Source organism: Chiloscyllium punctatum, chromosome 6 (genome assembly GCF_047496795.1).
Source record: "Chiloscyllium punctatum isolate Juve2018m chromosome 6, sChiPun1.3, whole genome shotgun sequence".
Taxonomy (NCBI): Eukaryota; Metazoa; Chordata; class Chondrichthyes; order Orectolobiformes; family Hemiscylliidae; genus Chiloscyllium; species Chiloscyllium punctatum.
The window spans coordinates 18851473-18868781 of record NC_092744.1 but is presented as its reverse complement, the minus strand read 5'-3'; the positions used below and the strand labels follow the sequence as shown (position 1 = coordinate 18868781).

The 17309-nt window shown below is 41.4% G+C and overlaps 1 protein-coding gene across 2 annotated transcripts in view; it reads left to right on the top strand.

Annotated features, from left to right (window-relative positions):
• The window catches only part of dhx36 (DEAH (Asp-Glu-Ala-His) box polypeptide 36), an 89243-nt gene that overhangs the window by 18109 nt on the left and 53825 nt on the right, over window positions 1–17309 (top strand). For both annotated transcript variants that reach the window (XM_072572089.1, XM_072572088.1), the window contains exons 5-8: window positions 3844–4014; window positions 5848–5927; window positions 12959–13033; window positions 13213–13379. In XM_072572089.1, coding sequence (XP_072428190.1) covers window positions 3844–4014; window positions 5848–5927; window positions 12959–13033; window positions 13213–13379 — 493 coding nt within the window. The remainder of the gene's footprint in view (window positions 1–3843; window positions 4015–5847; window positions 5928–12958; window positions 13034–13212; window positions 13380–17309) is intronic.

Sequence of the window (17309 nt, the reverse complement as noted above, 5' to 3'; positions counted from 1 at the left end):
TTGGGTAGAGTTGATCAGTGCAAAGTCATGCTGTTTGAAATTTTATTGTGTTTTTTGAAGAAATAGCAAAGCGGATTGATGAGAGCAGAGCGCTTGACTTCAGTAAGGTAATCGACAAGATTCCCCATGGGATGTTGGTTAGCAAGGTTAGATCTCTTGAAATACAGGGAGAACTAGCTATTTGGATACAGAACTGGCTCAAGATAGAAGACAGGGTGGTAATGGAGGGTTGTTTTTCAGACTAGAGGCCTGTGATCAGTGTAGTGCCACAAGGATCTGTGCTGGGTCCACTACTTTTCATCATTTTAGATAAATGATTTGGATGTGAGCATAAGAGGTATGGGTAGTAAGCTTGCAGATGACACCAAAATTGGAGGTGTAGTGGACAGCGAAGAAGCTTCCCTCTGATTACAACAGGATCTTAATCAGATGGGCCAGTGGGCTGAGGAGTGGCAGATGGAGTTTAATTTAGATAAATGCGAGGTGCTGCATTTTGGGAAAGTAAATCTTAGCAGGACTTATACACAGAATGGTAAGGTCCTGGGAATGTTGCTGAACAAAGAAACCTTGGAGTGCAGGTTCTTAGCTTCTTGAAAGTGGAGTCACAGGTAGATAGGATAGTGAAGAAGGCATTTGGTATGCTTTCCTTAATTGGTCAGAGTATTGAGTGCAGGAGTTGGGAGGTCATGCTGCAGCTGTACAGAACGTTGGTTGGGCCACTGTTGGCATATTGCATGCAGTTCTGGTCTTCCCATCGGAAAGATGTTGTGAAACTTGAAAGGATTCAGAAAAGGTTTACAAGAATGTTGCCAGAATTAGAGGATTTGAGCTATAGAGAGAGGTTAAATAGGCTGGACTGTCGGAGGCTGAGGGTTGCCCTTCTAGAGGTTTATAAAATCATGAGAGACATGGATAGGGTAAATAGACAAAATCTTTTCCCAGGGTTCAGGGAGTCCAGGACTAGAGGGCATAGGTTTAGGGTGAGAGGGGAAAGACATAAAAGAACCCTAAGAAGCAACTTTTTCACTCCGAGGGTGGTATGTGTATGGAGTGAGCTGCCAGAGCAAGTGGTGGAGACTAGTTTAATTGCAACATTTAAAAGGCATTTGGATGGGTATATGAATAGGAAGGGTTTGGAGAGATATGGGCTGGGTGCTGGCAGGTGGGACTAGATTGGGTTGGGATATCTGGTCAGTCTGGACAAGTTGGACTGAAGGGTCTGTTTCCGTGTTGTATATCTTTATGACTCTAAATGAAAACACATCAGTGTTCCAACAATTAACTAGTAATGTTGTTGAAGGATTACTTAACTGTTCGTTACATCAACAAATAGGCTGTTGGTAGCCAAACCTAGTAGGAACATTTACATCTTTGGCTGAACTGTTTGAGCAGCTGCAGAGAACCAGTTTGGATATAAGACCATAAGACATAGGAGTGGAAGTAAGGCTATTCGGCCCATCGAGTCCACTCCGCCATTCAATCATGGCTGATGCGCATTTCAGCTCCACTTGCCAGCGTTCTCCCCGTAGCCCTTAATTCCTCTAGACAACAAGAACCTATCAATCTCGGCCTTGAAGACATTTAGCGTCCCGGCTTCCACTGTACTCCGTGGCAATGAATTCCACAGGCCCACCACTCTCTGGCTGAAGAAATGTCTCCGCATTTCCGTTCTGAAATGACCCCCTCTAATTCTAAGGCTGTGTCCACGGGTCCTAGTCTCCTCGCCTAACAGAAACAATTGGCTAACAATATATCTGGCTAAGTGTGCATTTTCCTTGGCAAAGCTGATTTATTTGGGCTACACTGCAATAAGGCCAAGCAGCACCATAAAAATGTTAAAGTGCAGGCTGTTTTGGAATTTCCTGTGCCAAAGACAAAATGCTCGATTTTTGTTTAATTTTGGCATGAGTGGTTTTTGTTGCAAGATTGTTTTGGACTTCTTTGCTGCATGTTTAATAGGTTTGTTGAAGAGAGGCAAAACATTTGATTGAATGCAAAAGTGTCAGTGTTTTTGAAAACATGAAAATTGTACTGACAACCACATTGATTTTTAATTGTGTTGAATTGCACAAGACCATTCAAACTGGCTGTCAATGCCAGTGACACTGGGACTGTTTGTTGGAAGATGACAAAATGAAGATTGAATGGCTTGTGATTTGATTTTTCAATGAAACTGACTGCATGTCAGCAAAATTATTTTACAGCGGAGATAAAGATGTTTCAGTCTTGGCTCTATAGCATTTGTCACCTATAGTGTGGAAGATTCCATTGTTTATTCTGATTGCAATCCTTTAATTTTCTTGGAAAAATTTGGGATAAGAATTTAAAATTATTCAGTGGAGCTTAATTCTGCAGCCATATAATTTGAAAGTTCTTCATGAGCCTGGAAAACAAATCTTAACAATGGGCACTTTATCAAAAGCACATTTAGAAGGACAGAGTGATGGAGTGCACATAGACTTATGCAAAATATAGTTGCTGTATAACTCCTTGTATGCTTAATGTTAATATATTACTACTGTTAGTGCGACATGGAAGTAGTTCTAAACGTAAGTTTTGCTGAGTAATAAATGCCTCTGAAACTTAGATCACAGCTCCCCAAAGAAAAATGAAAACATAAGGTGTGTGATTTATATTTATTTTAGTATCATTTTGTTTGGAGATTGGATTGTGAGCTAGTGGTGTGTTGGTCTTTGTCTATTGATTTTATTGATTAAATAGAAGTCTATTGATTAAATTGATTAAATTTGTAAGTAGCCATGACCATTTTGTTTAAAATGCAGTATGACAGAGGGAGTGCTGGTGGAGACTGAGATTTTATTTTTGTTGGGAGAGTTTTTACTTCTGAGACAGAACCAGGTCTGGTATCGCTCATTAGGCTTTGGCTAGAAGATTCTGGATTTTTTCTGACTTTGGGAGGTGACACTGATACCATGAAGAAAGCCCTTTCAGCTCAGATTGGCAGAAGTCATGGCTAAAACCAGACAGTTGTGCCTGAAGAACAGGGACAATATTGAGCCATTCAGAAATCACATCCATCATTGTATGTTTAGTTTTAGTTTGAAAGTTCAGATAAAAAGTGGGGTTGGTCTAAAGCCCTGAATGAGTTATTTGAAGGGTGGAACATTGAAGATCAGACATATGAAGACTTGAATAGCCCATCAGATTCTTGAGACTGGAAATTGAAACCACAGTTAAATAAGGCCCTGTCGGGTATGGTGGAGAAGGGAATTCCCTCCATCTGAGTACTGAGCAAGGGTGCTGTTGGGCAATCCATAGGATTGTATTTTACCATGAGTTTCAAAAATTTTAAATTTGAGTTGTATGTAAATAGCTTGGTTTATTCTATTTTGTTCTTCTCATTGGGAGAATAAATGATTGCTTAATTGTTAAACTCAAATCTACAGCATTGTGTGCTTGTGCTTTAGTGAAAGACCACCTTGTTTAAAGCAAAACAAAAAGAAAATGCACAGTGTTGTCCCACCAACAACACTGAGATAAAGGTCCAACCATTCTTTAAAGGTGTTGAATTAGTAATAAATATTTTGTCAGGACACTGGAATGAACTCCCCTCTTATTGTTCAGGTTATGCTGTGGGATCCTTTGCACCTGTTAAAGGGGCAGACAGGGGCCTCAGTCTTATCTGAAAGATAGCGCCAATAGGAATGAAACTCAAAAGTAGCACAATAGCATTGACAGGCTTCAGACAGAGGCAAGAATTTGGATCCTACAATAATCAGATTGAATAACAAGCAATGATAATTTGAGTGTGAGCACCGTAGTATCTTGAATGTAGGCCTTGACTAACCTTGTATTTTCTTTCATACTACATTTGCACTGCAGGAAGTTGTAGACTTGATCAATGAAAATCAGGTGCTTGTCATAAGTGGAGAAACAGGTTGTGGGAAAACCACACAGGTGACCCAGTTCATTCTGGATGACTACATTGAGAAAGGCAAGGGTTCTCTGTGCAGGGTTGTGTGTACCCAGCCTCGACGGATCAGCGCAATCTCGGTAAGTCTGGCTAATTGTTTTGGCTTTTGTTTGTTTCAAGTACTTGATTTGGCTAGGATGTCCAGACAGTAGCCTGTGGCCCATGTGCTGCATACAAGCCTTGGTTTTTCACACTGCGCTCCAGTAACTGATGCTTAGTGCACCGGGGAGCAAAGTTATCATCCAGCAGCACAGATCAAGCACTGGCTTTTAGAACGAGTTCGGTTTCCAAAATATGAATGTATGAGCACAGTTTAGAAATTACCTTCTAAATTGGCAGTGCACTTCATAGATTTTTTTTAAAAACTTAATTCAAGCAAATAACTGATCTTTGAGGAAGCATTTTAGTATAATGAGAATAAATAATGATGCATTTTTAATTGTAATAATTGAAAGATGCCTTTTCTAAACTAAAGCAGTCCTTAACTTTGACATACACAAAAGCATCAAGTTAATTTGTTTGGACCCCATAATGTGGGCACATATGAGGTTGTGCACTTTAGCAGGACCAATAGAGGAAATGATTGTTATTTAAATAGGGAAAGGTTGCAAAAAGCTACAGCATGGATTTGGAGGTCCTCAAGCATAAGTCACGAAGCTAGCCGAGAAGTTCAGGTGATGGGGAAGGCAAATGGAATAGTGGCCTTTAATTCAAAGGGAATGGTGTACAAAAATAGAGAAGTCTTGCAGCTAAAGCTTTTCAAGATGCTAATTAGGCTACAGCTGGAATACCATGCATAGTTTTGGTTTCCTCATGTAAGGCATTGGAAGCAGTCCAGAGAAGATTCACTCGGCTGCTCACAGGTTTGGAGGGACTGCTTCAGGAGGGGAGGTTGGGTCTGTACTCATGGGTGTTCAGAAAAATGATGGATGACCTCATTGAAACATATAAGCTTCTTCTGGGTCAAATTCCTGCAAATCCTAAGATTATAGCCTGGAGTCGTGTCATTTTCTCAATACTAATTATTGCGTGAAAGTGTTGTTAGCTTTGAAATAGTTTTGCTGCTAAGTTTACCATTCTGCAATCCCAGTGCCTGTTTACAAATGAGGTCTGGTCATTTATGTTCTGACATAAATGGCAATGTTCCCAAAGAGCTGAATGTGGATTTGCATGGTCCAATTTAAATGGCAGCAGTAAGTAACATTACCTCTTGCAGTTCAATTCACCCTGTAAAGCTCTTTTCCTCGTGGAGAATTAAGATTCACTGATGTTTTTAATTTTCTCTGGGAGTGTGTGTATCGCTGGTAAGGTCAGTAGTTGCCTATCTAAAATTGTCCTTGAAATGAGTGGTAGGATGTTTGAGGCAAGTAAGAGGCAACCACGTTACTGTGACACTGGAGTCACGTGTAGGCTAGACCAGATAAGTTTGGCAAATTCCTTTCTCTAAAGGGCATTGGTGAATTGGATGGATTATTGTGACAGGTAATGATAGCTTCATGATTCCAGAATGCATCCATTGAATGGAACTTCCCCAGCTGCCGTGATGGGATTTGAACCTGTATCAATAGAGCATTCTCCTCTGCCTCTGGACTCCTGCTCCTGTGAAATTGCCATCACCGCACTGTTTATTCCATTGGGTAGATACAGAGAAGTTTCTGAGGAGGGATTTGAACACAAAAAAAAAACTTAAAATTAAAGCCAGGGCATGCAGGAGTGAAATCGGGAATCACCTTTTCAGTAGGTAGTGCAAAGCAAGTCAGCCCAGGAGCTCTTTTGGACCTTTCAAAACTGAAAACAATGGATTTTGTTTGGGTGAGAATATTGTGAAATAATGAGCAAAGGCTGTAAGGTTAGGGCTGAATGGCCTACTCTTATTGTTGCCTGTAAGTGTTGTTTTATTTTTGCACTTTCAGATAGCTGAGAGGGTCGCAGCAGAAAGAGCTGAAGCCTGCGGTGAAGGGAACAGTACTGGCTACCAGATCAGGTTACAGAGGTTAGTACCACCTGTTTGTTAACTCATGGGAGTTGGATTAAGGCATGATTAGTGCTCGTGAATTGTTCATTAGGATAGAAGTTGGCCATTCAGCCTATTGAGCCTACCCCACCATTCAGTACGATCAGAGCTGATCAATCACTTCACTGCCTTTTACCTGCCACGTCCCCTTAGTGGCATTGCACTTAGTGCCCCCGGTTTTAGCCTTCCCAACCAGGGGAAACATGTGCATCCACCCTAACTATCCCATTAAATATTTTGTAAATTGTTGTGAGTCATTCCTCGAAGCTATGGAGGATACAAGCCCAGTTTGCCCAAAATCTGTTTGGAGGGCAGTCTTGCCATCTTGCGATCAAGTCTGGTGAATCTTTGTTACACTCCCTTAATGGCAATAGTATCCTTCCTGATTTAAGGAGTCCAATATGCATACAGTACATAATCTAACTCAGCTTCTCTCCAGTTGCATCAAGATTTCACTATAACTCAATTGAAATCCTGTTGTGAATAAGGCTAGCATTCCATTAGCCTTCCTAATACCTTGCTGCATCTGCATATTTACCTTCAATGCATTACTGACAAGGGCACCCAGGACCCCTTGCTCATCTACACTTTCTAACCTTCTGCCATTTAAACAAATATTCTGTACCTTTCTTCCACTTCCCAAAGTAGATAGCCTAATATTTTTCCACATTACCTTCTCCTGTCACATTATTGTTCATTCATTAAGCCTGTCCAAAACCTCTTGAAGCAGTTGTCTATCTTCCTCACCACATGCATTCTTTCTTAGTTTTGTATCATCTGCAAATTGGAAAGTATTACATTTGGCCCACCTCCAAATGATTCCTGAGGGCCTGAAGTACTGGTGCTTGCTATACCCCACTGCTCGCAACCTGCCAATGCAAGAAAGACCCTTTTAATTCCAACTCTTTCAGTTGTGCCACGGATGAACTTGGTTACCAGATGCTGTACAGTCTGTTTTGATATAATATGATAGTTCCATTCCCATGCAAGCCCCGTTATAAGAAAATAGAGTAATAGCAGCACCATCCAAACCAATGGGACTGGAATTGCATTGTAGCCAATATAGTTAAGAAAAGTTCGCATTCTATAAATAATGGTCTAAATTCTTCAGTTGTGTTATAGCCAATCTGCATTGAAGAAACTTGCGTTCTAGCAGAACTGACTCTAGTTCAAAGCATCAGGTGCCGCCCAATAATGTGTACATGTCAGGTGATTTGAGCGTGTCCATTGATCAAATAGTTCCTTTTGGTTTGTGATCAGGCAAACTAAATGCGTAACAGCAATAGCACTAGGTGAGATGGTTTCTATTCCTCTAGTCACTATTGTTATCCTGCCTGTTTTACTGGTTATAGATCTGTAAACTAATACATGGCCTGACGAAGAGAAAAACTGCTTGTATTTGCAAGAAGCAAGCTTCCTGTTGGAACATCACTATCTGGAATTGCATGATGTATATTCACAGTACTTCTCAGTTGACATCTTTAATAGAAATGTAAAGGACATTGATTAGGCCACCTTTGGAGTGCTGTGTACAATTCTAGTCTCCCCTGCTACAGGAAAGACGTTGTGAAACTTGAAAGGGTTCAGAAAAGTTGTAAAAGGATTTTGCCAGGGTTAGAGGGTTTGAGCTATAGGGAGAGGTTGAATAAGCTGGGGCTGTTTTCCCTGGAGCGTCGGAGGCTGAGGGTTGACCTTACAAAAGTTTATGAAGTCATGAGGGACATGGATAGGGTAAATAGACAAGGTCTTTTCCCTGGGGTGGGGTGTCCAGAACTAGAGGGCATAAGTTTAAGATGAGAAGAGAAAGCTTTAAAGGGACCTAAGAGGCAAATTGTTTCATGCAGAGGGTGGTGTGTGTATGGAATGAGCTGCCAGAGGGAGCGGTGGAGACTGGTACAATTACAAGATTTTACAACATTTGAAAGACATTTGGATGGGTATATTAATAGGAAGGATTTAGAGGGGTTTGGACCAAATGCTGGCAAATGGGACTGGATTTATCTTGTATATCTGGTCGGCATGGGCGAGTTGGACTGAATGTTCTGTTTCTGTGCTGTACATCTCTAACTCTGGCATTCTGCTTTGGGAAAACAAACATCAATTGTAAACAGTGAGAAAGAATTTGCATTGAAATCATAGATGATCTGATGACTCCGCTTGCGTTCTCTCCCACTCTGTCTCCCTCTCTTTTCTTCCCCCTCCCCCACTCTTACCTTTCACCCACTTTCTTATCATGAATCAATTAATCTCTGCCTTAAGTAATCAAAGACTTTCTTCCTTCCAAAGCAGAGTTCCAAAGACACTCAATTCTCAGAAAAAGACTCCTCGTCTGTCTGTGTTAAATGGATGATCTGTTATTTTTAAACAGTAATTTTGCGTTCTAGGTTCTCGTGAGAAAGGAAGCATCCTTTGCATATCTATCCTGTCAAGACCCTCAGGATCTTTTATGTTTCAAATGCAGTTGCTTCTTGATAAAGTTGCCAAACAATAGCCTATTCTCCGAATCATACTTACAATGTTCCAGACAACACCATCGGTCACCTTGGATATGCCCTGTCTCACTATCAGTACAGATGTGGTATCTGTGTAATACACGGCCAAACAGGGATTGTCCTGGAAGTCCTCAGCACTGACTGTGGACCTGTGAAGCCCGATGGCACCAGGTCAGAACATGGTCAAGGAAACATCTTGCTGATTACAATGTGATTGTGAATCAGCACCATTTGGAGAAAGCACTGAGGATGGAAAGGGACTTCACTCTCCATCCCCAAGAGTGGCTCAGCAGCACTGCTACTGACTGAGCTTAATGAGTCCTAAAGGACTCACCTGCTGGATCTGCCATGTCTGTGGCAATTGGTGAAGAAATTAAAAAGTAAAAAGTACTTGATCTCATCCTATCAGATTGACCTGCTACAGATGTATTTGTCCTTGACATAGTGACCATCGCACAGTCCTTTCAGAGGCAAAGTCCCGTCTTCATGGTGAAGATATCCTCTGTGTTATGAGGCACTACTGCTTTTCTAAATGGGATAGAGTTTAAACAGATTTGTCAACTCAAGATTGGGCATGAATGAGGTGCTGTGAACTGTCAGCAGCAGCAGGATTGTACTCTGATATAATGTCGTAACCTCAAGTCCTGACTTATCTTCATTCCTCTGCAACATCAAGCCAGTGATCAACTCTGGTTCAATGAAGAGTGCAGGAAGGCATGCCAAGAGCAGCACCAGCAGATATAGCAATGACAAGTCAGCCTGGTGAAGCTATAACACAAGGTAAGCAGCAAGTGATTGGTAGGAATAAGCAATTCTACAGCCAGCTAATAAGATCTAGGTTCGCCAGTCCTGTTACATCCAGTCATGAATGGTGCAGGAAAATTAAGCTGCTCATCAGCAGAGGAGGCTTCACAAATATCCCCATTCTCTAAAATGGGAGAGCCCAACACGTTAGTGTATTTGCAACAAACTTCAGCTAGAAGTGCCAAGTGGATGATCCATTTCGATCTGTTTCAGAAGTCCACAGCAACAGTTGCAGGTTTTTGGCCAATTTGATTCACTCCCCATGATATCAAGAAATGGCTGAAGATACTGGATCCTGAAAGGCTATTGGTTCTGCCAGCATGCCAGGGAAAGTACTGAAGGCATGTGCTCCAGTCTTGCAGTTGTAGCTAAGGTGTAGCAGTATGATCACAACACTGGAAAATGACCTAGGTTTCTATTCTCAGCTATTAGGAGAGTAATGGAAAGAGACATTAACATTGTCTAGCAGCACTTGCTGAGTTTGTGTTTTGCTAGGGCTTCTCAGCTCATGACCTTAGTTCAAGCTTGAACCAAAGACCTGAGCTTCAGAGATGAAATGAAAGTGACCGCCTTTGCTACCAGGACCATGTTTGACCAAAATCAACATCAAGTAAACTGAGCAAAAGTGGAAACAGGAAATGTCTCTGGTCGTAGTTGTACCAGTGTAAAGCAAGAGTGGTTGTGGATGTTGGAGGTTGGTTATCTCAGCTCCAGAACATCTTTGCAGGGGCTTGTCAGGATAGTGCCTTAGCCCAAACATCTTCAGATGCATCATCAATGACTTTCAATGTCTTTCTGGTCAGAAGTGGGGATGTTTACTGGTTGCATAATGTTGAGCACCATTTATGACTTTGCATATACTGAAACAGTTCATGTCCAAATACAGCAAGAACTGGACAATATTCCAACTTAGGCTCACAGGTAGCAAATAATATTGATCTCACATAGGCAGTGACCATCTACAGCAAGAGTAAACCTAACGATCATCCCATTACGGTTTGATGGCATTACCATCACTGAATACTCACCATCAGCATCTAGAGTGTTACCACTAATCAGAAACCAAATTGGGGTATTCACATAAATACTGTGATGACAAAAAGCTGGTCCATGGCAAGTAATCCTGCTGTGAGTCACTCATCACCCAGGCCCCAAATCCTACCCACCATCAACAAGGCACAGGAGTGTGGTAGAATACACTTCGATGAATGATTGCAGGTCCAACAACACTCAAGAAGTATTATGCCATCCAGAATAAAGTAGCCTGTGTGATTTGCACTACATCCACAAACACTCACTCCTCTCACCAACTATCAATAGCAACAGTGTGTACGATGTACAAGATGTACAATAGAAGTTCACCAAGGCTCATTAGATAACACCTTCCAAATCCATGATCGCCCCTATTTAGAGGGAACAAGGGCAACAACTACATGGGAGAACCTCCAACTGCAATTGCCCCTTGAAGCCACTCACCATCCTGATTTGGAAATGCGTTGCTCTTTTATCACTGTCACTGGGTCACAATTCTGCAACTCCCTCCCTAACACATTGGGTGCATCTACACCAAAGAAATTTCATCAAGAAGCTCATCAACCCTTTTCCCAAGGGCAGCTATGGATATGCAGTAGCCCAACCAGCAATGTCCACATCCATGAATGAATAAAAATCTCTCTTCTGAACTTGTGGATATTAGTTGAGCTTTTCTCCATTCCAAGTGTTAGTTTAGTGCACTTGCTTATCACCTCAAAGTTTTCCAAAGTGCTTTAGAACAACAAAGTACGTTTATTTTTAAAAGTTCCTGCAAACGTAAAATATGATAATGACCACATAATCCAGCGTCTTGATGTCATTCGTGAGCCATGTATTGACTAAGAAACTGCAAATAGGACTGATCATAAAGTTGATTGTGTGAATGGAATAATTATAGAACAACCTAGTATCCAATGTCGTTTCGAATGTAGAAGCGAATATTGGATTTTGAGCACTGCTTTCTTTTCGCTGTTCTTCCTGTGCAATGATGACCCCTTGCACTGATTAATGAAACTATATTAGGTTTTTCATTATGTCCTGAGTTTGACCTGAGATGTTTTCAGTTCAGTTGTATAAATTACTTTCAGTTAATGTTCTGCACATAAAAGGTTTCTTGTGAATCTTTTTGTGAATTTGATCAGGATTATGCCAGACTTTCTTAGAGTTGTGTTTAATGGCTCATTCAGTCTATATCAGCTGTAGCAGTCTGTATCAACTGATAGCACTCCTACCACTGAGGAAGTTGTTGGTTCGAGTCCCACTGGAGCATGAAGTATAGGCTGACATTCCAGAGCAGTACTGAAGAATGTGCTGTACTGTATGGAATGCTTTCACACAAAATACCAAATCTAGTCCCTATTTGTGTGTTCAGGTGAACATAAAAGACCCATTCACTATTTTGAAGGAAAACAAGGGAGTTTTCTCAAGTGTCTCCCTTTATCCATTCTTGCACTGAATTTGCTTTCTCTCTGGACCTGAGCCCACCCATTTATTTAATCTCTATATATTCTAATTGTCATGCCTCTTTGCCACTGTGCCAGTGCACAGTGAAATGTCACTGGGTGAGCAATTGAGAATCCAAGGACTTGGTATCGAATCTCACTGTGGCAGATGGTGAAATTTGAATTTAATAAAGTCTGGAATCAACAGCTGACATAATGGTGGTCAAGTAATCACTGTCAGCCATCAGGGAAAGAAAAACCTCATCTGGTTCTCTGGCCTCCTTCAGGAGAGGAAATTTACCATCCTCTTGGCCTGATCTATGTGCAACTCCAGACTTACAGCAATGTGGTTTTTGCTTAACTGCCCTCTGTGCAATAATATTGGCCTAGCCAGAAATGCCTGCATCCTGGGAATGAATAACTGTTTGAAAGAATTCCTGAAATGTGGAATGTTTGCTTCTGTCATCCTGGCTGTCAAAGGAACTTCCCTGTCATATACTCGGCCCCCCCAATTCATTATTCTGGGGTCCTCGTACCTGCAACTGATTTGATGGCCTTGATGTTGGCTAACTGTGTTGTGGATATCTTTATCTAATTGTGTAACCAGATATGTAAGCTACCAGTTGTCCAATGATATTAACCTGATGTGTTTGAATTAGACCACTAGGTGTGCAGATATATAAATGGAACTTGCACTCAATACAACCATCTGTTTACATGATGTGTTGTCCCACAAACAGCGCTGTGATGATCTGTTTTTTAAACTGCTGGTTAGAAGATAAAAATTAAACTGAATTCCCCTCCTCCTCTTTGAAGTGGTATCTTGGGATCTTTTGTGTACTCTTGAGGGGGCAAACAGGGCCTGGGTTTAACATCTCACCTGTAAAATGGTTTATGGGCTGTGCTGGTATTGCACTAGAATGTCCGCCTAAACTTTAGTGGTCAAGACACGAAGTGACACATTAACCTGCATTATTCTGACACAGATGAGTGGTACCCACTCAGCGCTGCTGCTACTGAATTTCTCCTTCTGTATCAATTGATACAGACTGCTACAGGTGATAGAGACTGAATGAGCCAATTAAACACAACTCGAAGAAAATCTACAACAAGGTTCACAAGAAACCTTTTACGTGCAGAACACGTGCTTTTAGTTAATTTATACAACTGACTTAGGAGCTGTTTGATGGAAAGTATGTTTTCCAACGTTTATTTAAACATTTTCTGTCTTGCTTAACAGCCGCCTGCCACGGAAACAAGGTTCCATCTTGTACTGCACGACTGGAATCATTCTCCAGTGGCTACAGTCAGACTCGTAAGTACAGAACTAATTATTATGGTATATAGTTCATTTTATTCAGGATAAGTTCTTAATTATATATCCCCAATTCCAAGCATCACCTACTTACTCTCTAATTCCAATTTGTCTCTCAAAATAATATAGTTGGTGCAGTCTTAATAACACTTAGTTTAAAAAAAATCTCCTTTCCACAGTCTTCTATCTACTGTCAGTCACCTTGTTTTGGACGAGGTCCATGAGAGGAGTTTGCAGTCAGATGTCCTGATGACAATTGTGAAGGACATCCTGCCTTTTAGGCCAGATCTGAAGGTGATATTGATGAGTGCAACTCTAAATGCTGACAAGTTTTCAGAATATTTTGGTAAGTAGGATTAGCAAATTCTTGTTGAGACTTCGGTGAACTCAGTCTGTTGGTTTTTTAAAATTAACTATTATTCAGCACTGAAGGAAACCTATCTTGGCTGTTTGAGAGAGCAATCCGGTTAGTCTCTTTACTGTTCCTCCAGAGACCTGCAAATTCCTCCTCGTCTATGTCTCCTCATTCTTCCGAATGTTTTTTGCCGTGTGTATAATGTTTATGCTGTCATTCTGCCTGGTAACCAGGGTGTCTGATTTTGGGGCATAACCAGTGAACCTTCATAAACCTTGGTCAAACAAAGCATTTGCAGTCAGTCCTTCCTTTGGTTACACAGATTAACTCTTAACAGCTGTGCGAAGTGGTTTAGCAAGCTACTCCCATACGTCTTCCTTTCTTTTTAGTAAGCTTAATGGGGCATGAGGGTGTGTAGGATGTGTAACAAAGGTCAACCTCGCCAGCAATGTTTATATCCAGAGAATGCATGCAGTATCAATGTAACAAGAATGTAGAATGAAGTGGATACTTTGATCTCGGGCTGTGTTTTCCCAAAATCTGGAAAGTGCAATAAAATGGTTCAGCACTCTGTTGTCTTGATACTGAAGTTAAATTTACAGCAAGAGATTCATCTTTTAATTTTCTTTCCTGGGGTTAGAATGAAGATTTACTAGCAAAAAGCATTTTGTTTTTTTTTAATATTGTGCAAGCTATTTGCTTGTGATTCTGGCTTCCTGGACTTTTTGTGGGTGTTGGTCAGAATGATTGGACTGTTTTGGTGGAATTGTGAGCTTACAAGTGGAAACTCGCTTATTGCTGTCACTGAGCATTGAGACACTTCCAGGGTCAGGCACTGCTGCTGTTGGTTTCACTGCACAAGCTGACCATTGGTTGTGCCTTTGGTATAAGAGATGTCAACAGCAGCTCTTAAAATCTGACCCATGGTGGTAGTCCATTAGCATAAATAGGAGATTTGCCAACTAATAGGAGAGTTGGGATAAGGGGCCGTTTTTAGAAAGGAGTTGAGTGCCAAAGAGGTTAGTTCCAGGGCCATGGTTATTTACTATATATATTCATGACTTGGCTGAAGCAAATGAATGTATGTAACCAAATTTGCATATGAACCAAAAATATATTGGAACTAAAGTGGTGAGGGAGATAGATAGGTTAAGCAAGTAGGCAAAAACTTGGCAGATGGAATATAATGTGGGAAGATATAAGGTTATGCACTTGCAAGAAGAAAAGAAGAGCTGAATATTATTTAAATAGTCATAGAGATTTTCAGCGTGGGAACAGACCCTACGGTCAAACTCAACTGTGTGGACCAGATATCCTAAATAAATCTAGTCCTATTTGCCCTGTATCCCTCAACACATTTCCTGCTCGTATACCCATTCCAGATGCCTTTCAAATGTTGTAATTGTACCAGCCAGCACCACCTTCCTCTGGCAGCTCATTCCATGCATGCACCACACTGTGTGAAAACTTTGCCCCTTAGGTCCCTTTTAAATCTTTCCCCTTTCACCTTAAACCTATTCCCTTTAGTTTTGGACTTTTTTGTCCCCCCCCTCCCCCCCTACCCTGTCTTTTACCTATCCATGCCACCATGATTTCCTAAACCTCTATAAGATCACAGCCCTCCTCTTCCAATGCTCCAGAGAAAATAGCCCCAGTCTATTCAGCTTCTCCCTATAGCTCAAACCGTCTGACATAAAGATGTTTGTAGCATCCTTGTAAATCTTTTACAAACCCTTCCAAGTTTCACAACATCCTTCCTTTAGCAGGGAGACCAGAATTGCACACAGTATTCCAATAGTGGCATTACCAATGTCCTGTATAGCCACAACATGCGTCTCAACTCTTACACTCAATGCACTGACCAACAAATGCTGGAGAAAAACTTGCAAAAAGCTACAGCACAAAGGGGTTTGGGAATCCTCATCCATGAATCATAAAAAGTTAGCATTCAGTTTCAGCAGGTAATTGGGAAGGCAAATGAAATGCTGGCCTTTCATTCAAAGGGAATGACAGTATAACAGTCATTCCAAAGAGTATAACAGTGAGAAGTTTTGCTAAAACTACAAGGCACTAGTCCAAGTAGAATTGAAAGAATAGGCAAAATGAATGCATGGCTTGAGAGATGGTGCAGGAGGGAGGGCTTCAGATTTTTGGGACATTGGGACAGGTTCTGGGAGAGGTGGGGCTTTGTTAAATTGGACAGTCTACACGTAGGCAGGACTGGAACCAATGTCCTAGGGGAACCTTTTGCTAGCACTGTTGGGGAGGGTTTAAAACTAATATGGTGAGCCGGGGTTGGGGGACGTGGGAACTACACTAGGTTAGTGACAGTAAAGGGGTAGTAACTAAAACCTGTAAGTAAGGAGAAAATGTAGTCAGTGTAACGTAGGGGAAGAGTAGACAGGGAGCAGATGATGAATGCAAAGGGACAGGTGGTCTGAGGTGCTTTTTTTTAATGTGAGATGTGTACTAGGTAAGGCAGATTAATTTAGGGCTTGGATTACTACCTGGGAATATGATGATATTGCTATTACTGAAACTTGGTTAATGGAAGGGCAAGATTGGCAGCCAAATATCCGAGAATATGGATGATTCAGGTGCAATAGAGAGGGAGGTAAAAGGGATGGAGGAGTTGCATTACTGGTCAAAGAAGATATCACAGCTGTGCTGAAGGAGGGCAGGTGGAGGGCTTGAGCAGTGAGGCAATATGGGCAGACCTCAGAAATAGGAAGGGTGTGGTAACAATGCTGGGGCTGTACCACAGGCCTCCCAACAATGAGCATGAGAGAGAGGGACAAATAAGGAAACCGATTATAGAAAGGTGTCAGAGCAACAGGGTGGTGGTGATGGGAGATTTTAATTTTCCCAACATTGACTGGGATTCATTTTGTTTTAGAGGTTTAGATGGAGCAGAGTTTGTAAGGAACATCCAGGAGGGTTTTATAGAGCAGTGTGTGAATAGTTCAACTCTGGAAGGGGCCACACTGGTCCTGGTGTTGGGGAATGAGCCCAGCCAGGTGGCTGAAGTTTCATTAGCGGATTACTTTGGGAATAGTGATCATGATTCTGTAAATTTTAGAATACTTCTGGACAAAGAAGAGAGTGGTCCCAAAGGAAGAGTGCTAAATTGAGGCAAGGACAACTATAGCAAAATTTGGTAGGAGCTGGGGAATGTGGATTGGGAGCAGCTGTTTGAAGGTGAATCCACATTTGATATGTGGGAGGCTTTTAAAGAGACGTTGAATAGAGTGTAGGACAGACATGTCCCTCTGAAAATGAGGTATGGAAATGATGAGATTAGGGAACTATGGATGACTGGTGAAATTGAGACTAGTTCAGAGGAAAAAGCACACAAAGCTTTGGAAGAACATTAAGGAAAGTGGAACCACTCTGAAACAAAGAAATAAGAGTGCTCAAAGGAATCATGAGATATCTTTAGCAAACAGGGTTAAGAAAAATCAGTCTTCTATTCATATATAAGGAGCAAAAGGGTTGGCCCACTCAAGGACAAAGGAGAAAGTTACGTATGGAGTCAGAGAAAATGGGTGAGATTCTTATTGAGTACTTAGTGTCTGTATTCACCAAGGAGAGGGACATGATGGATGTTACTTTTAGGGATAGCTGTTTGATTACTCTGTCAAGTTGGCATAAGGAGGGAGACAGTATTGTGTTCTCTAAAAGTCATTATGGTGAACAAATCCCCAGATCTGGATGGGATCTATCGTAGGTTACTGAGGGGAGCGAGAGAGAAAATAGTTGGGGCCCTAACTTTGCAGCATCCTTGAGCATGGGTGAGGTCTTGGAGGACTGTGGAGTTGCTAATGTTGTTTCCTTGTTTTAGAACAGTAGTAGGGGTAATCCAGGTAGTTATAGACCAGTGAGCCTGACATCAGGGTAGGGAAGGTGCTGGAGAAAATACTA